At 47.8% G+C, this 24,299-nt stretch overlaps 3 protein-coding genes across 13 annotated transcripts in view; 1 reads left to right on the plus strand and 2 right to left on the minus strand.

The window, feature by feature from the left end:
• SYNJ2 (synaptojanin 2) overlaps positions 1 to 15,311 on the minus strand; it is a 101,105-nt gene extending 85,794 nt beyond the window's left edge. For all 8 annotated transcript variants that reach the window (XM_057527782.1, XM_057527785.1, XM_057527781.1 and 5 more), the window contains exon 1: positions 15,016 to 15,311. In XM_057527782.1, the coding sequence (XP_057383765.1) occupies positions 15,016 to 15,142 (127 nt within the window). In that variant the 5' untranslated portion in view covers positions 15,143 to 15,311. The remainder of the gene's footprint in view (positions 1 to 15,015) is intronic.
• Positions 15,284 to 17,526, plus strand: LOC103013937 (40S ribosomal protein S5-like). Of its 4 annotated transcripts, none has more exons than XM_057527789.1 (3): positions 15,284 to 15,298; positions 16,069 to 16,157; positions 16,744 to 17,525. In XM_057527789.1, exons 2-3 carry the CDS (start codon positions 16,069 to 16,071, stop codon positions 17,408 to 17,410), a joined length of 756 nt encoding a protein of 251 aa, XP_057383772.1. In that variant the 5' UTR covers positions 15,284 to 15,298; the 3' UTR covers positions 17,411 to 17,525. The 4 variants fall into 4 exon arrangements, with proteins under 4 accessions (XP_057383772.1, XP_007186176.1, XP_057383771.1 ...); XM_007186114.3 differs by lacking the exon at positions 15,284 to 15,298 and adding an exon at positions 15,399 to 15,861 and having other exon boundaries at positions 16,744 to 17,526; XM_057527788.1 differs by lacking the exon at positions 15,284 to 15,298 and adding an exon at positions 15,814 to 15,828.
• Positions 17,527 to 23,941: 6,415 nt separating this feature from the next.
• SNX9 (sorting nexin 9) overlaps positions 23,942 to 24,299 on the minus strand; it is a 174,096-nt gene continuing 173,738 nt past the window's right edge. The window contains exon 19 of the mRNA XM_057527721.1: positions 23,942 to 24,184. Within this exon, the coding sequence (XP_057383704.1) occupies positions 24,179 to 24,184 (6 nt within the window). The 3' untranslated portion in view covers positions 23,942 to 24,178. The remainder of the gene's footprint in view (positions 24,185 to 24,299) is intronic.

The following is a 24,299-nucleotide window of genomic DNA, read 5'->3' on the forward strand; positions in this document are numbered from 1 at the left end:
CATGCCATGTACAGGCAATAAACACAGACAAACAAGCCCACCCATCCCCAGACACACAACTTGCCCCACTCCAGTCCAGACTGTTAAAAAAAAGTTATTCAATATGAGGAAAGGTATGATATTCAGAATGCCAGTGGATGTTAATAAGAATCTGCTAAAAGAGCTACTCAATTAGCATAGTTTAGTTTAATAAATACCGTATGTTCCTAATTTAAGTTTAAATTGTTATGGCTTAAAAATTGTTTTTGCTGGTTACAGGAAAGGGGCAGAATCAAGAGAGAGAATTTCATGCATTTTAATTAATTCATAAGTCTCCAATAAAAAATGTATAGCATCAGATTCCTAGGTTTAGCTCAGACTTAGATCTGAGCCATCTTAGATTTTACTTTGCCAGGTCATTTCTCCTAAGATTCAAATTTCTGGGTAGTTTATAATTTTAACTAGGTGTGTAAAGTAGGGGTGTGGCTTATTTGCTTATGCTTAGTGTGTAAGGTTTTGTTTTGTTTTGTTTTTTTAAAGACACATGGAATCTGAGAGTAGGGAAGCCAGAATAGGTTGTCATGCATTTGTTTTCAGATTAGGATTCGAAGCCTGGGGGAATTAACCAATTCCCCCAGATAAGGAATAGCTTAAGGCATCAGGGTTAGAATTCAGGTCTGAGGAAAGGAGTTTGCTTTTTCTGAGCAGAGATTACTACCACCTGTCAGGAATGTCAGTACAAGTTGAATACAAAAAGGCAGCCGGCCAGCAGAGATAAGCTGTATAGTGTGCTCACCTTAAATCTGGCCATTCTCCTAGCTCTTGATGGGTGACTGGACCATCCCAACCATCCCAGTCCTCCGCTGGGTCTGAGCATGTCCTGAACACCTTGCCCTCTCCCTAGCCCACCCCCAAATCCCACATCAACACGGTAACTGGGAGAGCATTTGGTGGCCCAAATTCTCCGTGAGACCTCACAGTGTTTTAAAGGGCATAGGAAAAGTCCCTCTTCCTTTCTTACCACCTGTTTTGCCCTGAGCATCACGTCAGACCTTGTCAAAGAGTAGAAGTGGCAGAAGACGATGCCCTGTTCTCAGGGAGGATATGGTTTCAGTGAAACACACAAGAAAGAGTCGGAGAGTAGAGCACAAGGGTCCAGCAGGTGGGGCAGGGGGGATGGCCCCATCACGCCCCAGCAGCCTGGGGAGGGGAGGGTGAGGGGCGGAAATGGGCACAGAGGCAGGAACAGAATGAAGCACCAGCTCCCGTGATGTTACAGAAGCCTCTCCGGGAGAGTCCCATATCCTCAAAAAACTGCCTTAAAATTAAGTTCAGACTTCTGCATTTGTACTTTGGAATTGCTCCCATGAACTGGGCCACCAGAAGGAGCTGCTCTGCCCGCCCTCCACAGCTAATATGCTCAGAGTGCATCCTCCCTCCCACCCGGAGTCATTTTCTGAACCAAGAAGCTATATAAGCAAATGGCAACCCTCCAGCTTCATATGCCCCGAGTTCAGACTGCTGCCCCCCAGCACCCGGCCAGATGCACCCAGCCTTCCTGGACGGGGCCCTGTGCTCCACAACAGGTGCCCAGTGCCCACCTTGGGTGCAAAGCAGTCTATCCACCCACGTGGCAGAGCCGTCCTCAGGGCCCCAGAACAGAGGACAGGAAGTGTGCGGGGCGCCCAGCACACTCACTCAGGAACCTTTCCCCACTCAAAATCGAGGAGAGGTTCAGGATGACACCAACGTGTTACCTGTTTGACTGTCCTCACGTTGAGATGCACGTCCTTGGGGAGCCTGGGGTCCACTGCCACCTCTACACCGAGAAACCCAGCACTTCCTTCAGAGCCTTGAGTCCTAACCAGGCTCTGTTCTAGGTGTCGGGACATCCACTCAGAAGGAAGAGACCTGGCACAAGCCTCAGCTCTGCTAGAACACAGGACTGAAGCCCACACACTTCTCTTGAGGATCTAGCCTTTGTAATATCACACGCGCTGCTCAGAATGTGGGTGACTGCTTCCCCAAGCCTGAACACCCCTCTATAAAAGAGTGTCAGATGGAAAGCCAGTCACAGTCGGGATGCTGTGTGACGCTTACACGCACCAGCAGCCCTTCTCTTCACTGACTACACGTGTGTTTTGAAACCCAAGATAAGCGGAGAGACAACAGGACACTGCTAGTGTTTTTCATACACACACTGAAATTTCTTTTTTTCTGAGCATGGGATTTTAGCAAACATGCCGCTCTCTGGAGCCTCCTGGGCTTGCTCAAGTCACAGCTCGGCCACTAACTAGAAACAGAACCTCATGCAAGTTCTTACACTTCCCCGTGCCTCAGTTTCTCCAAGTGTAACTGGAGATTATTAGGACCTGCCTCTTTGTGAGGACTGAATAAGTCAATACATGTAAACCACAAACAGCGCCTGGAACATGATAAGCACTCCATCAGTGTTAGCTCTTATTATCAAGTGAACCAAAGGTTACTTGACCAGCTGAAGATTCAAAACACTTTGCAATACATATCCTTGAAGCAAAATGAGTTCATGTGTGTATTTCCCGAGATAGGCTACCCGTAGAATACTGGATCAAGGACGGGCATGTCTTTAAGGGTTTCATTAAACTGTCCTCAATAATGACTTACATTTACATAACAGGGTCCCAGGTCTCCTTCCAGCAAGTCCTTGAAACAGGAAATGCCTGTAACTGGGCTGTTTTGTGCTGACTTTCGCTGAGAATCCGCCACCTAGCAAAGCGCCCACTGTAACTCCAGCCTGGAGATGCCAGCGCAGCGCTGGGGCCTCGCTTTCAAGCCCTCAGCTTACTTGCGTGCATGCACCTTTGCCAGCCTGATTTGATTTTCCCCTGGGGACGGGCTGGCCACCACACACCCTAATAATAGGGACCCCAATCTAATTCCCAGGTCTGAGCCTGGGGCAGTTTGCCAGGGCTTTAAGGACACTTTGAGTGGGGAAAAAAACTCCATCCTCAGGTGAAAAGGTGACACCGTCCATCAACAGAAGCTGAGCAGTCACAAATCACAAAGGGGTGCCTGGGTGCCCAAGGAACGCCCCAGAGTAAGACCTAGGCACACCTGGCCTGACACCTACAGGGTCTGAGCGAGGTACCATCGGAGCCCTGCACCCCCTGTGTGGAACTATTTGTAAGGTTTCAATCAAGCTCACAAACTGTTAGGTAAAATACGTTTTATCCTTTTGGCTTGAGAAGGACACCCCCGGGACCAACTGGAAGGCCAGGTCCAGAATGTGCCCAGTAGGGAGAGCCGCCCCCAGCCTGGCCCCCTTTTCTTTCCACCGACCCCAGCCCCGTCTGGGCTTCATACCACCTTGCAGGGGCCTCGTGCACACACCTGAGTACACCCCAGCGAGTGTGCGTCCACTTCCACTCACACCCTGCACCCTTGCTACACCCCTCCTCCAGACCTGGGTAGACACACCCACTGCACAGTCTGTCGGGGGCCCTGGGAGGAGACCCGAGCAGGCTGGATGCAGGCTGGACACCACTTATGCAGGAGATTCCAGGATCCTGTGTACCTGGACTGGGGTCCAGGGGTGGTCAGGGAGAGGGCCACAAACAGCAGGGGACATGGCCGCTTGGCCCAACTCCTCATTCTGCTGAGAGGCACAGGGCAAGGCCCCCTCTTGCCGTGGTCTAGGGGCAGTGCCTCCACTGGGTCCCGACCATCTCCTTCGAGCCCATCAATGCTGTCCCAAGAGGGGGGGCACCCGGCTCTTCCAGGCTGTGGTTTACTCTTCCCGTGTGATCACTTCACTCTTAAAAATGTATCTTGGCCAGAATCTCAGAATCAATTCACACCACCATTTCTGTTGTTGGTCACATTTCAATCCATCAAGTAAATCTGAACTTACACACATACAAATGCAAGTCAGGAAGAAAAAAAAAAAAAAAAAAAGCCAAGCCAAATTAATTAAAATCTTGCTGGCAATAAACCAACTAAGTTTTAGGAAATTTATTTTTCATATAAAATACAGGGGCGGGTGACATAGAATTGAAGTGTACTGATAACCACCCACAGTGAGTGACAGGTACAGCAGATTCACTTTTCCTTCCACTTCTGTGTACACCTGAACATTTTCACAATTACAGGTTAAAGGGAAAGTTTTGGAGCTACGCAGCCCAAAAAGGGAGCCTGGCGAGATCTGATATCACATTCCTCCTGGTGAGTTACCAAAAAAAGCCAGGCAGAAGCACACTAACTCAATTTGCCATCTTGTCAACATTACGAGCAGCAAACCTACAACTGGGAAAGGCCTGTTCCTGAGCCACGGACACAACAGGCCGCTGCGACCTGGGGTCACCACCCAGGTTTCCCAAGACGGGAGCCCGAAGCCCCCAGCAGTCCCTACCTGCGCTTCAGTCTTTACCCAGGAGGATTCATTCGACTCTCTCAGACGCCCTTAGGCAGGTCAAACTTCAAGTCACTGACCAAATAAACCCAGGCCACGAAGCCTGACAAAGCGGCCAAGGTGGCAGTTTATACAGAGCCTTGCTCGGCTCCATGGCCACGTCTCCAAGTCAAACAAAACTTGACGCTGTGGCCTCTCCCACAGCAGCTGGGAGAACCCAGGCCCGTGTTTACACAGGACCTCCTCCCCCAGAAGCTCAAGGTAATTTCGGGACACTCACTAATTAGCTTAATTAAGTCTCACGGAGCCTCCTGCCCACCTCGCTCCCTGCTCCACAGCACGCATGGCTGGGGGTGGGAGAGGCAGGGCTGCACGACTCACACCCACGTGTAAACACACGCGCACTTGCAGACCACCCTTCCTGGGGGCTGTCTGGAGAACACTGAACTCTGGAGCATTGCTGCTGGCTCTAAAAATGGACGAAAGTCATGAACAATAGGCACAGTTCCCTTCATCTGGTCTGCACGACGTCTGAAAGCGACAAAGAGAGAGAAGACAGCAAGCGCTTTTTGCCCCAGTACCAAATAAGAGAACATCTGTATGTTAACTGTGGACGGCAGACCCAGGGGAACTGTTACAGGCTCTGGCTTTGTATCTATACTTGAGATGCCTCCTACTGTTGAATCAGGTCATCGAGAAAACTTGATAAAAACCTTTGAAATTGGTGCCAACCTGTTTGGCTTTTCTGCCTCTGGAATTCCTGTTCCCGCTGACCCACATTAAACATGGATTCTCAACCTAATTCATTTAGAAGCTGGAACTTGGAAGTATTCCTCCAGCAAACCTCCTGCTGGCAGGCTAGGTGGCCACCTAAGTCACGTTGGAATAGGACTAACCTAGAAATCTGCCAATCAATGATCATCAGTTTTTCCTAAACTCACCACCCAACTCAAGCCCCTATCTCAGCACTGCCTGAAAACACCAGGCAAAGGTGAGCCCCTTTCAATGGGAAGCCTTTGCAAGTTATGATCCTTACGGGTTGAAACTGAAGAGCTGTGCTTATGCCTGTTGGGCCCACCTAGCTCTCTTGCCTGTTGCCGTAAAAGCAGCAGCGTGCACCTGCCGCAGAGCTGCACAGAATTTAGGACCACTCAGGGGCCAGGGAGAAACCACTGCCCTCGACAGTGGGCATAAACCCTCGACTTAAGTCTGCTTGACCTCTCATTCCTCAATGGGGAGACCCATCACAGGAAACCACAGCTGACAGGAAAAGTAAGCTGCCCCCAACCTTGAACCTCATGGAATAGCCAGGGTTCCACTGCCAGCTATGCTGGCTGCCACAGGTGTACTGCCCCTCGCAAAAGTAGAGACTGCAACCTTCTGGGGGGAAAAAAAAAATGAAAGCACTCTTAATCTCATCCAGAAAAGGAAAGCAAAAAGTTAGACCTTTAGAACACAGATGGGAATTTCAAGTTCAGAGCCGGTCTATCCAATTGTGATGTGTTTAGAATACTCTAAAAGTCTGAGACAACAACTTTCTAGTAACAGAAGGCTCCTACAATCCTCCTCCGGACCAGCAATATCACCAAATGCTACAGCTGCCTTTTAAAAATAGTTTTACTTGAAGAGACCATTGTTTCGGGGTGCGCGAGGAGAGGGGATTCAGAGTACCGCCTAAACGAGCTCCAGAGACAGGTGCGAGCCGCGGCTATCAGCGCAGACCGCAGAGACTGGCATGAGACGCTAAGGCTGCTGCTGCCGCCACCAAGAAGCCTGTGTGCGAGCACAGGTCACTATCCACACCTCCCCTCCCGGGAGCCTGTGCAGCCCGCCACTGCCAGGGTCCCGTGATCCAGGGACAACTTCCCCGGGAGAACGCACGGCGCGCCTCAGGCTGGTGCAACGTCACGCAGGCCTCTGCCACCGCAGGCTCGCCCCGCATCCTCCGTACCGCTCCCTCCCCCGCGGCCTGAGTGAGCCAGAGCCCCCTAATCAGCTGCTCCTTTAACCCCGTCCTGTCGGAGGCAGAACAGATGCCCTCAGGCGACCTACACGCAGAGGCGGGGCCAAATCCAAAGCTGAACGCCGGGAGCTGTGCGAACAGAGAAGAGAAAGGGAAATCTCTCCCAGCAGCCTCAGGAGCAGTGGATTAAATCTCCACAATCAACTTGATGTACGCTGCATCTGTGGAATACCTGAATAGACACCAAATCATCCCAAAATTGAGGCGGTGGGCTTTGGCAGCAACTGTAGACTTAGGGTTTGCTTTCCGCATCTAATTTGTTTCTGGTTTTATGTTTATCTTAGTTTAGTATTTAGAGTTTATTATCATTGGTAGATTTGTTTATTGATTTGGTTGCTCTCTTCCTTTTTTATATATATATATTTTTTTCCTTTTTCTTTTTGTGAGTGTGTATGTGTATGCTTCTTTATGTGATTTTGTCAATATAGCCTTGCTTTTACCATTTGTCTTAGGGTTCTGCCTGTCCGTTTTTTGTTTTTTTTGTTTTTTTGTTAGTATAGTTTTTATCGCTTGTTACCATTGGTGGATTTGTTTTTTGCTTTGGTTGCTCTTCTTTCTTTCTTTCCTTTTTTTTTCTTTTTTTTATTACTTTAAAAATTTTTTATTTTTAATAATTTTCTTAATTTTTTATTTTAATAACTTTATTTATTTTCATTTTTGTTTTCTCCCTTTTATTCTGAGCTATGTGGCTGACAGGGTCTTGGTGCTCCCCCCAGGTGTCAGGCCTGTGCCTCTGAGGCACGAGAGCCAAGTTCAGGACACTGGTCCACCAGAGACCTCCCGGCTCCACATAATATCAAATGGTGAAAGCTCTCCAGAGATCTCCATCTCAATGCTAAGACCCAGCTACACTCAACGACCAGCAAGCTACAGTGCTGGACACCTTATGCCAAACAACTAGCAAGACAGGAACACAACCCCACCCATTTGCAGAGAGGCTGCCTAAAATCATAATAAGGCCACAGACACCCCAAGACACACCACCGGACGTGGTCCTGCCCACCAGAAAGACAAGATCCAGTGTCATCCACCAGAACACAGGCACCAGTCCCCTAAACCAGGAAGCCTACACAACCCACTGAACCAACCTTAGCCACTGGGGGCAGACACCAAAAACAACGGGAACTACGAACCTGCAGCCTGCGAAAAGGAGACCCCAAACACAGTAAGTTAAGCAAAATGAGAAGACAGAGAAACACACAGCAGATGAAGGAGCAAGGTAAAAACCCACCAGACCAAACAAATGAAGAGGAAATACGCAGTCTACCTGAAAAAGAATTCAGAGTAATGATAGTAAAGATGATCCAAATTCTTGGAAACAGAACAGAGAGAATACAAGAAACGTTTAACAAGGACCTAGAAGAACTAAAGAGCAAACAAACAATGATGAACAACACAAAAAATGGAATTAAAAATTCTCTAGAAGGAATCAATAGCAGAATAACTGAGGCAGAAGAACGGATAAGTGACGTGGAATATAAAATAGTGGAAATAACTACCACAGAGAAGAATAAAGAAAAAAGAATGAAAAGGATTGGGGACAGTCTCAGAGACCTCTGGGACAACATTAAACACACCAACATTCGAATTATAGGGGTCCCAGAAGAAGAAGAGAAAAAGAAAGGGACTGACAAAATATTTGAAGAGATTATAGTTGAAAACCTCCCTATATTGGGAAAGGAGATAGTCAATCAAGTCCAGGAAGCACAGAGAGTCCCATACAGGATAAAACCAAGGAGAAACATGCCAAGACACATGTTAATCAAACTATCAAAAATTAAATACAAAGAAAAAATATTTAAAGCAGCAAGGGAAAAACAAAAAAATAAAATAAAATACAAGGGAATGCCCATAAGGTTAACAGCTGATCTTTCAGTGGAAACTCTACAAGCTAGAAGGGAGTGGCAGGACATATTTAAAGTGATGAAAGGGAAAAACCTACAATCAAGATTACTCTACCCAGCAAGGATCTCAGTCAGATTCAATGGAGAAATTAAAACCTTTACAGACAAGCAAAAGCTAAGAGAATTCAGCACCACCAAACCAGCTTTACAACAAATGCTAAAGGAATTTCTCTAGGCAGGAAACACAAGAAAAGGAAAAGACCTGTAGGTCTTTTCAAAACCAAACAAACCCAAAACGATTAAGAAAATGATAATAGGAACATACATATCAATAACTACCTTAAACATAAATGGATTAAATGCTCCAACCAAAAGACATAGACTGGTTGAATGGATACAAAAACAAGACCTCCATATATGCTGTTTACAAGAGACCCACTTCAGACCTAGGAACACATACAGACTGAAAGTGAGGGGATGGAAAAAGATATTCCATGCAAATGGAAATCAAAAGAAAGCTGGAGTAGCAATTCTCCTATCAGACAAAATAGACTTTAAAATAAAGACTATTACAAGAGACAAAGAAAGACACTACATAATGATCAAGGGATCAATCCAAGAAGAAGAGATAACAATTGTAAATATTTATGCACCCAACATAGGAGCACCTCAATACATAAAGCAAAGGCTAACAGCCATAAAAGCGGAAATCGACAGTAACACAATCATAGCAGGGGACTTTAACACCCCACTTTCACCAATGGACAGATCATCCAAAATGAAAATAAATATGGAAACACAAGCTCTAAATGATACATTAAACAAGATGGACTTAATTGATATTTATAGGACATTCCATCCAAAAACAACAGAATACACTTTCTTCTCAAGTGCTCATGGAACATTCTCCAGGATAGATCATGTCTTGGGTCACAAATCAAGCCTTGGTAAATTTAAGAAAACTGAAATCGTATCAAGTATCTTTTCCAAACACAATGCTATGAGACTAGATATCAATTACAGGAAAAAATCTGTAAAAACTACAAACACATGTAGGCTAAACAACACACTACTAAATAACCAAGAGATCACTGAAGGGTTTCCCTGGTGGCACAGTGGTTGAGAATCTGCCTGCCAATGCAGGGGACACGGGTTCGAGCCCTGCTCTGGGAAGATCCCACATGCCACGGAGCCAACTAGGCCCGTGAGCCACAACTACTGAGCCTGCGCGTCTGGAGCCTGTGTTCTGCAACAAGAGAGGCCGCGATAGTGAGAGGCCCGCACATTGTGATGAAGAGTGGCCCCCGCTTGCTGCAACTAGAGAAAGCCCTCGCACAGAAATGAAGACCAAACACAGCCAGAAATAAATAATAAATAATAAATTAATTTAAAAAAAAAGAGATCACCGAAGAAATCAAAGAGGAAATCAGAAAATACCTAGAAACAAATGACAATGAAAACACGACAACCCAAAACCTATGGGATGCAGCAAAAGCAGTTCTAAGAGGGAAGTTTATAGCAATACAATCCTACCTCAAGAAACGAGAAATACGTCAACAAATAAACAACCTAACCTTACACGTAAAGCAGTTAGAGAAAGAGGAACAAAAAAACCCCCAAAGTTAGCAGAAGGAAAGAAATCATAACGATCAGAGCAGAAACAAATGAAAAAGAAATGAAGGAAACAATAGCAAAGATCAATAAAACTAAAAGCTGGTCTTTGAGAAGATAAAAAAAATTGATAAACCATTAGCCAGACTCATCAAGAAAAAAAGGGAGAAGACTCAAATCAATAGAATTAGAAATGAAAAAGGAGAAGTAACAACTGACACTGCAGAAATAAAAAGGATCATGAGAGATTACTACAAGCAACTATATGCCAATAAAATGGACAACCTGGAAGAAATGGACAAATTCTTAGAAAAGCACAACCTTCTGAGACTGAACCAGGAAGAAATAGAAAATATAAACAGACCAATCACAAGCACTGAAATTAAGACTGTGATTAAAAATCTTCCAGCAAACAAAAGCCCAGGACCAGATGGCTTCACAGGCGAATTCTATCAAACATTTAGAGAAGAGGTAACACCTATCCTTCTCAAACTCTTCCAAAATATAGCACAGGGAGGAACACTCCCAAACTCATTCTACGAGGCCACCATCACCCTGATACCAAAACCAGACAAATATGTCACAAAGAAAACTACAGGCCAATATCACTGATGAACCATAGATGCAAAAATCCTCAACAAAATACTAGCAAACAGAATCCAACAGCACATTAAAAGGATCATACAACATGATCAAGTGGGGTTTATCCCAGGAATGCAAGGATTCTTCAATATATGCAAATCAATCAATGTGATAAACCATATTCACAAATTGAAGGAGAAAAACCATATGATCATCTCAGTAGATGCAGAAAAAGCTTTTGACAAAATTCAACACCGATTTATGATAAAAACCCTCCAGAAAGTAGGCATAGAGGAAACTTACCTCAACATAATAAAGGCCATATATGACAAATCCACAGCAAACATCGTTCACAATGGTGAAAAACTGAAACCATTTCCTCTAAGATCAGGAAGAAGACAAGGTTGTCCACTTTCACCACTATTATTCAACATAGTTTTGGAAGTTTTGGCCACAGCAATCAGAGAAGAAAAAGAAATAAAAGGAATCAAATCGGAAAAGAAGTAAAGCTGTCACTGTTTGCAGATGACATGATACTATACATAGAGAATCCTAAAGATGCTACCCGAAAACTACTAGAGCTAATCAATGAATTTGGTAAAGCAGCAGGATACAAAATTAATGCACAGAAATCTCTTGCATTCCTATACACTAATGATGAAAAATCTGAAAGAGAAATTAAGGAAAAACTCCCACTTACCATTGCAACAAAAATAAAATAAAATACCTAGGAATAAACCTACCTAAGGAGACAAAAGACCTGTATGCAGAAAACTATAAGACACTGATGAAAGAAATTAAAGATGATACAAACAGATGAAGAGCTATACCATGTTCTTGGATTGGAAGAATCAACATTGTGAAAATGACTATACTACCCAGAGCAATCTACAGATTCAGTGTAGTCCCTATCAAACTATCAGTGGCATTTTTCACAGAACCAGAACAAAAAATTTCACAATTTGTATGGAAACACAAAAGACCCTGAATAGCCCAAGCAATCTGGAGAAAGAAAAACAGAGCTGGAGGAATCAGGCTCCTGGACTTCAGACTACACTACAAAGCTACAGTAATCAAGACAGTATGGTACTGGCACAAAAACAGAAATATAGATCAATGGAACAGGATAGAAAGCCCAGAGATAAACCCATGTACATATGGTCACCTTATTTTTGATAAAGGAAGCAAGAATATACAATGGAGAAAAGACAGCCTCTTCCATAAGTGATGCTGGGAAAACTGGACAGCTACGTGTAAAAGAATGAAATTAGAACACTCCCTAACACCACACACAAAAATGAACTCAAAATGGATTAAAGACCTAAATGTAAGGCCAGACACTATAAAACTCTTAGAGGAAAACATAGGCAGAACATTCTATGACATAAATCACAGCAAGATCCTTTTTGACCCACCTCCTAGAAAAATGGAAATAAAAACAAAAATAAACAAATGGGACCTAATGAAACTTAAAAGCTTTTGCACAGCAAAGGAAAACATAAACAAGATGAAAAGACAACCCTCAGAATGGGAGAAAATATTTGCAAATGAAGCAACTGACAAAGGACTAATCTCCAAAAGTTACAAGCAGCTCATCCACCTCAATATCAAAAAAAACAAACAACCCAATCCAAAAATGGGCAGAAGACCTAAATAGACATTTCTCCAAAGAAGATATACAGATGGCCAACAAACATATGAAAGGATGCTCAACATCACTCATCATTAGAGAAATGCAAATCAAAACTACAGTGAGAAAAAAAAAAAAAAAAAAAAAAAAAAACTACAGTGAGATATCATCTCACACCGGTCAGAATGGCCATCATCAAAAAATCTAGAAACAGTAAATGCTGGAGAGGGTGTGGAGAAAAGGGAACCCTCTTGCACTGTTGGTGGGAATGTAAATTGATACAGCCACTATGGAGAACAGTATGGAGGTTCCTTAAAAAACTAAAAATAGAACTAACATAGACCCAGCAATCCCACTACTGGGCATACACCCTGAGAAAACCATAATTCAAAAAGAGTCATGTACCACAATGTTCACTGCAGCTCTATTTACAATAGCCAGGACATGGAAGCAACCCAAGTGTCCATCGACAGATGAATGGATAAAGAAGATGTGGCACATATATACAATGGAATATTACTCAGCCATAAAAAGAAACGAAATTAAGTGATTTGTAGTGAGGTGGATGGACCTAGAGTCTGTCATACAGAGTGAAGTAAGTCAGAGAGAGAAAAACAAATACCGTATGCTAACACATATATATGGAATCTAAAAAAAAAAAAAAAAAAGGTTCTGAAGAACCTAGGGGCAGGACAGGAATAAAGACGCAGACATAGAGAAAGGACTTGAGGACACGGGGAGGGGGAAGGGTAAGCTGCGACGAAGTGAGGGAGTGGCATGGACATAAATACACTACCAAATGTAAAATAGATAGCTAGTGGGAAGCAGCCCATAGCACAGGGAGATCAGCTCGGTGCTTTGTGACCACCTAGAGGGGTGGGATAGGGAGGGTGGGAGGGAGATGCAAGAGGAAGGAGATATGGGGATATAAGTATGTGTATAGCTGATTCACTTTGTTATAAAGCAGAAACTAACACACCATTTTAAAGCAATTATACTCCAATAAAGATGTTTAAAATAAATAAATAAATAAAAATAAAAATAGTTTCGCTTAATTTAAGAAGACTTCACAAGTTAAGGATTCAGCCCAAAGTCTACTGAGAAATGAATGCTAGGTTAAGTGACAAATGTGGACTGCACGTGAGCTGAGGCCCATTCCTGTCATTACACCCTCTGTTCTAGAATCCAGACTACTGTAATCACCAACATAATATACATGATTTCAGCCCAAATCTAATTTCCAATGGAAAATATGCATTGTATTACTTTCATTAATCATTTTAAAATCTTCACTTTTGAAAAAATAAAGTCTTTTTATCCCAGTGGCTTGAAAGGAACTCAAATATATAGGAACCTTGCTTAAAGTTGCTGTCATCCAACTGAATAATATTTTAATCTCTTTGATGAAGCAGTAGTTTTGTACCATGCAATTTAATCTCTCAGCTCTGATACATGTGGTATGAAGTAGACATCTAAAATGGAATGGAGATTTCTGTGGTTTTCTTTCAAGACCTTAGCAAATGACCAAATTTGGACTTTTCGGGACAGAGCACAAATTGGAATAATCTGATAATAATTTAATCCATGACTACTGCACACTTATGGTGCTGACAATACTGGAGATGTTTTAGTAACCAAGTGACTGAAAACAAGCCAGATAACTATATGCTAATGAAATGATTAGGGAACTAGAAATAGAAGAGATGGTTCTTCCAAGATGTATACCGAAGAATCTAATTGAAGAATTGATGCATACAATCTGAAAAATAAGATGATTCAATTATAAAATATGGTGGGCGTGAGTGCACAGGTCATCTACCGAAAGGACTGGTGACCCTCCTCTGAGCTTCGTTTAGCTACAAACAGGGGAGATGCTGGACACCAGTTGTAAGCCTACTCTCCAGTGTTCAGGTTGAAGTTCTAACAATTCTACCTGGTTTCGCTCTCTTTGTTACCTGGCCTTCCTCATGAATGTTAGCCACAAAACAAGGTGATTCCAAGAAGCCGCACACTGTACAACAATACAGAAATAGTCACTGGAAGTCAGGTAGAGCTGTTTGCCACCTTAGGCAAGCACGTTTCTTAGCCTCTTCAGGCCTCAGTTTACTTCTCTGTAATATGGGGATAATACTAGTCCTTTTGTAGAATTGTGAAAATTAAATGAGATGGTCTCTAAAGCCCTTGACACAATGTTAGTGTCAAGACTTCCTGGAGCTCATAGGTGAAATACACTGACTTGGCAACTGGCTAATGTCAAATACACCCAGCACAGAGTCACCAGATTTTTTGGGTTTTTTTTTTTTTGCCTCCAAGTTCTATACTTTGCAGTACTGACGCTTCTCAGCCAAGTATTTACATGAGGCAAAGGCGCCATCAGCGCTTTCTCCGGAGGCTATGTTACGGTGCTTTTGTCCCCATCCCCCCCCCGCCCCCCGGGAGTGAAGGAGGCCATCACAAGGGAACGGGCATTCACTGGTTTCATCAACAGGTGCCAAAGAAGAACAGCGCCAGGCACTTGGTCGGGCTGCCTCCTAAGTCACCCCTCCTGGATGGTCTTGAATCTGTAACGGGTTCCGGGGGAGCGCGGGGCAGAAAAGACCAGAGGCGGCTCTCCAAGAACGGACCCCGCCGGCAGGCGCGCAGACCGCAGACCCCTGTGGGCCGCCTGTGCACCCGGGAGCAGCCACACGTGTCTTCTGGCGTCCCCGGGGTCACTTCATTCAAACTGGCCACCCGCCACCCTGCGCGTGCGACCCCCACGCCTCGGCCACCTCCGCGCCGCCCGGGACCGGTCACCTCGGGGACGAGAGGTGCCCGTTTGTCTAGGTCTCAGCAAAGGCAGGCGACCTCCCCTCCAGGCATCCTCCCCGGGACAGGGGACCAGGGCGCGGCCCGAGCCCCGGCGCCGCTGCGGAGTCGCCGGCCCGGAGCCCTGGGCGGCGCCGCCTGCCGCACTCACCGAGCGTGGCCACCGTGCCGGCCTCGAAGAGCAAGCAGTCCCCGCGGCCGCGCGCCTCCAGCAGGATGCTGCTCTCCCCCGAGGCCTCCAGCCGCCCGAGCAGCCGCAGCCCTTTGCTCAACGCCATGGGCGCGCGGCCCGCCGCCGCGGCTCCCCGCGCTCCCGCGACTTCCAGGAGTTTCACTTCGCGCCCACGCCGCCGCCCGGCGCAAGCTCCTCCCCGGCTCCTCGGCGGCCTCCGCCCCGCCGCCTCCTCTGCGCCCGCGCGCGCCGCCCCGGGCAGGTGAGGGCGCGCGGTCGCCTCCCCGCCTCCCGGCCGGCTCCGCCGAGGCGCCGCGCTCCCCCCAGCGGCCAGGCAGCGGTGGGAGGCCGCCGGGCTCGCTCGGGGGCTAATCGGGGCCCGGGTGCGGAGGGGAAGTCCTCCTGCGGGGGGCGGCAGCCAGGAAGGAGGATTCCACACATTCCTCGGCGCGGAGGAGGCTGCAGGCCGCGGGGCGCCCTAATGCGCCTGAAACGTTACAGGACGCCCGCGGCCTTATATGGGCAGCCGGGGCCTGGCCGGCGCTGCGAGGCTGGAAACCTCCGGGGCCGGGCCCTCCGAAGTCCACCTGGCCCTCCGCTGCCCTCCCTGGTGGGGCCGGGCCCTCCGAAGTCCACCCGGCCCTCCGCTGTCCTCCCTGGTCCTCCCGGTCCCGCTCACGCCTCCCTCTCTCGTCTACTTCTGCGACCCTGGACGAGTCCCTTGTTCTCTGTGCCTCAGTAGCCCTACGGGTGAAGCGGGATTAGTAACTGTAGCTACTTAGTAAAGTTGCGGTGAGGATGGAGTTAATTCGTGTAAAGGGCTTGGTGAGTGCCTGGCGAGTGGAAAGTGTTCCCTAAGTGTTGCCTTCTAGCTTTCTGTACGGAGGGTACTGCGGTCCACTGTCCACCCCCAGGTAGAATTTGGGAGGATCAAAGGTGTGTTTTCTCGGAGAGAACTGAGACCCTGATCTCTAGACCTGCCACTTACCTTGTGACCTTGACTTCTCTGAGCCCGCTTTTCTCCTTTGTCAGATGGTGACCGGAACCTGCCCCACCGGCTTACAGGATGGGTGTGGAGTCGGAGGAGCCGAACGCTCGGGGAGTAACGCTCAGGGCCAACTGTGAGATGCTGATGGGTGTGGGTGCGCCCGTGAGGGGGCTCTTCCCTTTCCCTGCCTGTGCCCTTTCCCTCCATCTTGCAATCCCTCCTCCCACTCTGGTGAGTGTGTACAGTCCTTGACTTAAGGGTAGATACTACAACAAGCCAGTTTGTACTCAGACATGTGGACAGCAGCACATATCCGTGCATCCTCCGCTGGAGTACGAGGACCTGGCAGCTAGGCAGGGCCCCTCTTGGCACTGGGTTTTAGCCAGGATGTCGGGACTGGTCTGCAGGGGAGGGGAGAGAGAAGGAAGGAGAGGGCTTCCCTGGAATCGCCCTTTGGGTGGGTTTGGGGGGCCTCGTTTCCTTCTCCTGTAAGGGATGTGTATGGATGGCCCTGAGACCTCCGTCAGGATGTTCCCATCAGGCCCCACACCCAGTTGGTTCCTCTCACACCCATTCTGCTCACATGGAGAAGGCTGTGGGTTAAGCCATTTGTCTCTCGGGCAAGTTCCAGAAGGAGCAGAGCCCCCGGTAGCAAGCAGGATGGTGGCGCCCTTGCAGAACACTCAAGAATGACCAGGAATGCTTCCTGTCTGTGCCAGGGCACGCGTGGTCCACGCCGAGCGGCCGAGACGCCTCGGCTGCGCCTTCAGGATGACGGAGTGGGAGACAGCTGCACCTGCAGTAGCAGAGACCCCCGACATCAAGCTCTTTGGGAAGTGGAGCACTGATGATGTGCAGATCAATGGCATTTCCCTGCAGGATTACATCACAGTGAAGGAGAAGTATGCCAAATACCTGCCCCACAGTGCAGGGCGCTACGCGGCCAAGTGCTTCCACAAGGTGCAGCGCCCCATCGTGGAGCACCTCACCAACGCCATGGTGATGCATGGCCGCAACAATGGCAAGAAGCTCGTGACTGTGCGCATCGTCAAGCACACCTTTGAGAGCATACATCTGCTCACAGTTGAGAACCCCCTGCAGGTCCTGGTGAATGCCATCATCAACAGTGGCCCCCGGGAGGACTCGACCCGCATTGGGCGAGCTGGAACAGTGAGGCGGCAGGCCGTGGACGTGTCCCCGCTGCACCGTGTGAATCAGGCCATCTGGCTGCTGTGCACAGGTGCCTGTGAGGCCACCTTCTGGAACATCAAGACCATTGCCGAGTGCCTGGCAGACGAGCTCATCAGCGCTGCCAAGGGCTCCTCCAGCTCCTACACTATCAAGAAGAAGGATGAGCTGGAACATGTGGCCAAGTTCAACCGCTGATTGCCTGGCCACAGCTGCAATAAACTGTTTGCCCTTTGGGGTGGCTCCCCCCCCAAAAAAATGACCAGGAACCACCAGACATTCCATCCTCTGTGGATACCCTCTCAGGGGGTGATTTGGGAAATAAAGGAAATGTGAACAGCAGAGATTCAAGTCATTCCTGAGCCTTCTGCCCCCTTGTCACAAATTCAATTATGTGGTGGATATCCTGGGTATGATGCTCATACGCTATCCAAACATTTGTAAAATGGAGACATTATTTCCTCCTGAGAACAGTGTGCCCATTAAATGAGGCAGAGTAGCCTTTGGCCTACTTTTTCTTTCCTTTTAGATGCAAAGCTCACTTCTTCCAGGAAGCCTTCCTGGGATGCTGAGGTTCCAGACAACATTGTTTATGTACCCTCAGATTCACAGATGTTCACTTCAGCTCTCACCTGCTCATATGTTGCTTGAGAAGTGTTTTCAGATTTCTCTTAGCCCTGTTTCACAAATTAGGTCATAAGATCTTAGGAAGGGGACCAAGACTTTTGAAATTTTCTCTCTCCTTTTCTTTCCTGCCTTTCCTAGTATCACATAATTTACAGCTCTGCACAGTGGCATGCTGGACATATTTTAGAAAATTTCCTATAGTCCAGACCAGCACTTGAGCTTTACAGCTTATGGAATCTAAGACACAATCAACTGTAAGATGAACCACTATTTTATGCACCACTGAGAAAGAAAAAATGGTGCCAATTAAACCATGTAATTAAATCGTTAGCAATGCCCTGATTTCAGCAATGCTATAACGTGCATCTTAGACACCAATAATGGCTGTTCCCCTACCTCTGAGAATTGGCACCTGCTGTGTTTTCAGGTCATGGTTTGGAGTGTGATGGTCCACAGGGGCAGCAGAGGAAGCCCCACCCTTACATACACACTGCCTTGATAGGCTGAGGGTCACTCGGGCACTGGCAAGTTTAGCAGATGGAGAAAGTATCAGATCTTGAGACACTCGAGAAAAAGGTCAGCTCTGATACCTAAACCATGAGTGGAACCTGGGAAGACCAGTGGACCCATGTGAGTGGGGAAGGCTTGGGCACATCCCACTCCTGAGATGCAGAGCTCTTGGAGGTCTATGAGTGGAGGGGGAGGAGGTGAGGCGGGAAGGAAAAGCCAGCTCCGTCACCCCTGGAGTAGACAACGGCAGGAAATGCAACGGGGCTGTGGCCTGGGGAGTCAGCCAGGACCTGGGGAGCCAGGGAGCCCAGCAAGTTATCAAAGCAGAGAGAGAAATAGGGGAGAGATACACAAAAGGCTGTACTTGGTGCCTATTGCATGAGAGGCAAAAGGACAGCGAGAAGTCAGAAGGGAGCCCAGCGTTGAGAGAATGGGGTGGTGGTGGCCCCATCGACAGAGACAGGAGAATGAGGGAGGAAGCCAGTGTGACCAGAGACAGGGGGTGTGGGAAGTGGGCCTGGTCTGGCTTGTGCTGAGTTTAAGATGAGGAGGGTCAGCCAGTGGGAAAGGCCAGAAATGAAGAGTGGAGGCTGTGAGGGGAACAGCTCTCTGAAAGGGGGTTGGGGGGATGAAGGCCAGTCTGAGTGTGGGAGGGGCAGGAAGAAAGAACTAGAAAGAAGTAGCCTGAGATTAGGGAAGCCCAGGTGTGGCAGGGGATGCTCTGGGAAGCAGGATGGTTACTGGTTTGAGACCCTCAGAAAGGTCCCTAACAATGAGGACTCAGGAAAGAGCCTTGGTTTGGTGAGGAGCTAATGGTGACCTCTGAATTAGAGGGTGGGAAAAAAGTCAGCTTGCAAAGAATTAAGGAAGAGGGCTTCCCTGGTGGCGAAGTGGTTAAGAATCCACCTGCCAACACAGGGGACACGGGTTCGAGCCCTGGTCCGGGAAGATCCCACATGCCACGGAGCAACTAAGCCCGCGAGCCACAACTACTGAGCCTGCGCTCTAGAGCCCACAAGCCACAACTACTGAAGCCTGTGTGCCACAACTACTGAAGAGCACGCGCCTAGAGCCTGTGCTCCACAACAAGAGAAGCCACTGCAATGAGAAGCCTGCGCATCGCAACAAAGAGTACGCCGCAACTAGAGAAAGCCCATGCGTAGCGATGAAGACCCAACACGGCCAAAAATAAAAATAAATTAAAAAAAAAAAAAAGAATTAAGGAAGAAATGGGGGCAGTAAGCGTAGTCTGCTGACTCTGGAAGCCTGGCTGGGAAAATCACAAAATAAATTGGATGGTGGGCAGAAGGGACAAGAGACCTTTCTAAGACAGACCAGGCCTGCTTAGATGATGTTTATATCAGATCATCCTAGCTGCTGAGTTGAAACTTGAGGGAGCAGTGGCGCCAGAGAGGGGGCGGCTGTGACAACCCGGGGGCGCTGGCGGTACGTGGACAAGGGCGTTGGGAGTGGGGTGGAGAGAGACGGCTGGGTTCGGTATAGGTCTGTGAAGGGTGAGCCCACAGGATTTGCCGTTAGAGCAGATGTGGCATAAGAGGAAAAGGCAGGAGTTTGGATGATGCCATGATCTTGGCCAGAGCACCCGGAAGGATGGAATTGCCATCATCTGAGATAAGGGCAGCCGTGGGAGGAGCAGGTGGCTGGGTGGGTGGGCAGATTGGGGCATGTTAATTTTGAGATGCCCGTTAAAAATCCAGGTTGAGAGGGACGCCCAGCCCGAGACCTGGGAGTTAGCAGAGCCTCAGGGCAGCAGGCGACACACCTACCTGTGGCCGCCTTGGAGCCCCAGCAATGCGAGTTGGCCCTGGGAGGACGCGGGTTCGAGCCCTGGTCTGGGAAGATCCCACATGCCGTGGAGCGGCTGGGCCCGTGAGCCACAACTACTGAGCCTGCGCGTCTGGAGCCCGTGCTCCGCAACAAGAGAGGCCGCGATAGTGAGAGGCCCGCGCACTGCGATGAAGAGTGGCCCCCGCTTGCCACAACTAGAGAAAGCCCTCGCACAGAAACGAAGACCCAACACAGCTAAAAATAAATAAATAAATAATAAAAATAAAGGAATTCCTTTTAAAAAAAAAAAAAAATCCAGGTTGAGGTGCCGAGTGGGCAGTAAGTTACGCAAGTCTGGGGTCCGAGGGCGAGGTCTCTGTGCAGAGAAGTAAATGTGGAAGCTATCAGCATCCCGATGGTGTTTAAAGCCTTGGCCTGGGTGAGTTCACCAAGGGCTGAGTGCTAGTCAGAAAGGGAGGAGTGAGGGCTGAGCCCAGGGGTGCTCCGATCTGGGGCACTGAAGGGGAGGAAGGGGGCCCCAGAGGCTGCTCTGGGTCCAGTAGGACGAGGACTGGTCCTTTGAGTTTCGTCACGTGGAGGTCACGGCTGCCCCTTATGAGAGCGGTTTTGGGACATGGGAGGAGGTACAAGTAGTTCTTTTTCACAGCCCATTTCTTCTTGCATGACCCTCTGTATAGCCAAGGATCTAGGTATTGACTCCAGGTGATTAAAAGCATGCAATACACTTTGAGACCGTGATTTTGAACCCTCTCAGCTTCTCCCCGTAAAACACTCCATCACTCTAATTACACTTGGACCATCTTCCAGTTTTCCTGCCTCTCAAAGTGCGGCACACACTGGACACCATTCTCTAATAGGGCTCTGACTCATGTAATAATTAAGTGACTGACTCACGCATAATTAAGGTGATGATAATAGGATTTTTCTGGGTTCGTTTCAGTTTCATGTACCTTTGAACTTTCCTTAAAAGGGATTCATTAAACATACAACTAATATGACTTAAATTTGATACCTTAATAACAGTTTTCAATTAAATGCATTCACAAATTGGAAAATATCCTTTTGTCAGACCACACGCCCTTTTAGGGGTTTCAGAAGAATGTGATCACCATAAGTATACCGGCAAAGCAGATCAGCCCATCAGCAAACTGAGCTTTATTGATCCCTGTGTGTACTGATAGGCTGGCTTTCAAAGATTCTAGCCCTAATTTTTAGTAAAACTTGAAAGTTTTTCAAAGTACTTTTCACATGCAGTATTTCATTAGATATTAATGACACTGAATATTTAAAGCTAAAAGCTAATATTCTCAAGTCATTAATTAATTCATTCATTTACCCAGACTGCAATCTCCCATAAACTTGTTTAGTGGCCTTTCACTCCCTTAACTCTGCATCCTCAACGTCACCCAAGAAATTGCATAAGCTTGCAGACTGGTGTCATTTTTCTAAACAATAATTATTTAATATCATCAGATATTCTGTTAGTGTTCACGTTTCTGAGTGTCTTGTAAATGTCATCAATCGCTTTCCATAGTTTGTGTGCATCACACAAGTAATGTTTACGCAATGAGACCGATGTGTCTCTTACCCTCCTTTAAATACATAGGTTTCCCTTCCATTTCTTTTTTCCCCTGCATTTTATTTGCTGAGAAAACTAGGTAGCATGCCCAGCAGCCCTCACAAAGTGCATTCTGCTGAGCATCTCTGTGGTATCGTTTAGCGTGTTCCCTTGCTCTCTGCATGACCTATAATATAGCTCAGTGGTTGGAGACAGAAGCTCTAGCACATTCTGTCTCCTGGGTGGGTGTGTTCTTCCCGTCAGGAAGCACAGGTCTGATTTTTTCTCTTTGTGATGTAGCAGCCATTGAGCCTCAGTGCCATAGTCCTTGCAGAACAGTCATGCTCTATTCTATCATTTTCTTCATTTGTAGCTAAAATTCTTCTAAAAAACCAGAAAATTCCCATCTACTATTTGTGTTACCCGATGGTAACACAAACAAGAGAGGTAGAATAGGATTCTTTTCCTTTATTTACTAGTGTTCAAAATAATGAGTCATTTTGAACTCAGTGAATTGGTCCATTAACATCCTCCAATGGTGACCAATTAGTTTTTTTATTTTTCACTTTCATTATGAACTCATATCTGAGTTTAAACGGACTTGATGTGTTCCAGTCCATTGCAGTCTTATCTTTATTGATGCTCAAAATGTTCCCTCTTTGGCCAGTGGGAGCATCTTTGAGTTGGTTCCAGGGTCCTCTTGATAGGACCCCAGTTGGTTGGGATTGATTGGTTCCTTGCCTTCCAGTGTGACAATATCAAGCTCATCTTGTACATTTTTTATTCCTAAGACCTGGAATTAATCGTTTCTTCAAGAAGCCCTGATTCTTTTTGGTGGAAAAAGGAATCTCAAGACCACAGTTGGTCATTTATAAATTTTAGCCTCATGATCTCAGAACTTAACTGCCTGTTAATCCAGGACAGTTTCACCCAGTTAAGCTCATTTCCTCTTCCTCTAAGACAATTGTTTCAACCTTCTCCTCCCTCACACACCCCTATCTCCTTCACCCCTACTCTGAGCAGTTTAGGCCTCAATACTTCCCTGAGAAAGTAGAGCCACGAGAAGAGAATTCGCTCATCTTCCATCACCGAAGCTTCCCCATCGTCTTCTGTCCTGCAGTGACAGGGAGGAAAACTTGAACATTACGTTCTTCTCAATTTTGTGTAAGCTCTGCAGTACGGAAAATATACGAACTTCAAACAGCTGCAAAAATAGTGTCTTGGGGGGAAAATAGAGTTTCTACATCAGTGCAAGTCCCTGCTTCCCTCCATGTGCTCAGACCCCGTCCACCTTCCCTTCCCAAGGACTCTGTTCCTTCTCTTAGCCCTACTGTCCCAGGTCACCCATCTCCCCTTCTCTCCTGGATCGTTCCCCGTAGGGTACAAATGCGCTCCAGTGTCTCCCACTGTAAAGAGGAGACCCTCTCTCCACCCCACGTCTCCCTCACCACGGCCCTTCTCAGAGGCCATGAACTTAGAACGAAGCCAGTCTGCAGGATTTGGGCGGGGGGTGGGGGGTTCCCAGCACGGTTCAGGGGTGTTGAAGCAAGCTGGAGCTGTCCAGCTTGGACAGGTAAGTCTCGCCTGGGCCCACCTCTCCTCTGGACCACTGCGACCACCCTTCACTGGACTATGGCAGTAACTGGCCTGCTTCCTCGCCCCACCTCCAGCATGCAGGGTGAGGCGTGTCACCCCCCTCGTCCCGGCTTCCGACGGCACTTGGGTGTGGTCCCCCCTCTGCCCCTGCTGTCCTCCCACCCATGTCCCTCCTCCCCTCACCCTCGAGTGGTCCCCCGACCATGCCAAGCCCCAAGTCAAGGAGCCAGTGTGAACTGTCGTCCACTGGCTGCGTCCTTCTCAGCTTGCTTTCTTCAGCCTACACGGGACCCCTCAGGAGGAGCCCACCACACTACTGCCCTCCCTACCAGGTGTCCCCGTTCCTTCCCTCGGTAGCAGGGATTCACGTCTGAACCCTTCACACATCTGTGCTTTGCTTGGGTACTGGCACTCGGACAGAATCCTGTAGGGGTTAAATGCCAGGACTCGGCGGCCTGGCGGCCTGGGTTTGAATCCTAGAGCCACGCTTTCCACGCTGGGCGACCTTGACCAGTTTAATACATAACTTGCTGCCTCAGATTCCTCACCTTTTATATGTGAGAACGAAGGAAACTGTGAGCGTTAAGATACACGTAAAGGGCGTGGAGCAGTGCCTGCCTCACAGCGGGGCGCCACTGGTGTTAGTCACCGCCCCGCGTCCCCCACTGTCCCGCAGGCTTCAGGGCCACGTCTGTACAGTTACTGTTGGACGCCCAGCGGCTGGCATCCTGGAGTCCTTGTCGAGTGAGGGAATGAAGGACACGTGGACACCCGTGTGGAGCCGGCCGGGAAACTGAGCCTCTTACATAGACGCTGGGCCAACGGCAGCTTGGGTGATACACGCCTTCGTCTTTCGTTCCCAGAGGCTAGAACTGAAATACACAAGAGAAAGACAGAGCAAGCCACAGTCACGGGAGGAGTGGCCGGCAGCCCCCAGCCCAGGAGAACAGGGCCGCCCAGCTGTGCGGTCCTTTCTAGCTCTCTGCT

The sequence above is a fragment of the Balaenoptera acutorostrata genome, chromosome 14 (genome assembly GCF_949987535.1).
Source record: "Balaenoptera acutorostrata chromosome 14, mBalAcu1.1, whole genome shotgun sequence".
In the NCBI taxonomy this organism is placed as follows: Eukaryota; Metazoa; Chordata; class Mammalia; order Artiodactyla; family Balaenopteridae; genus Balaenoptera; species Balaenoptera acutorostrata.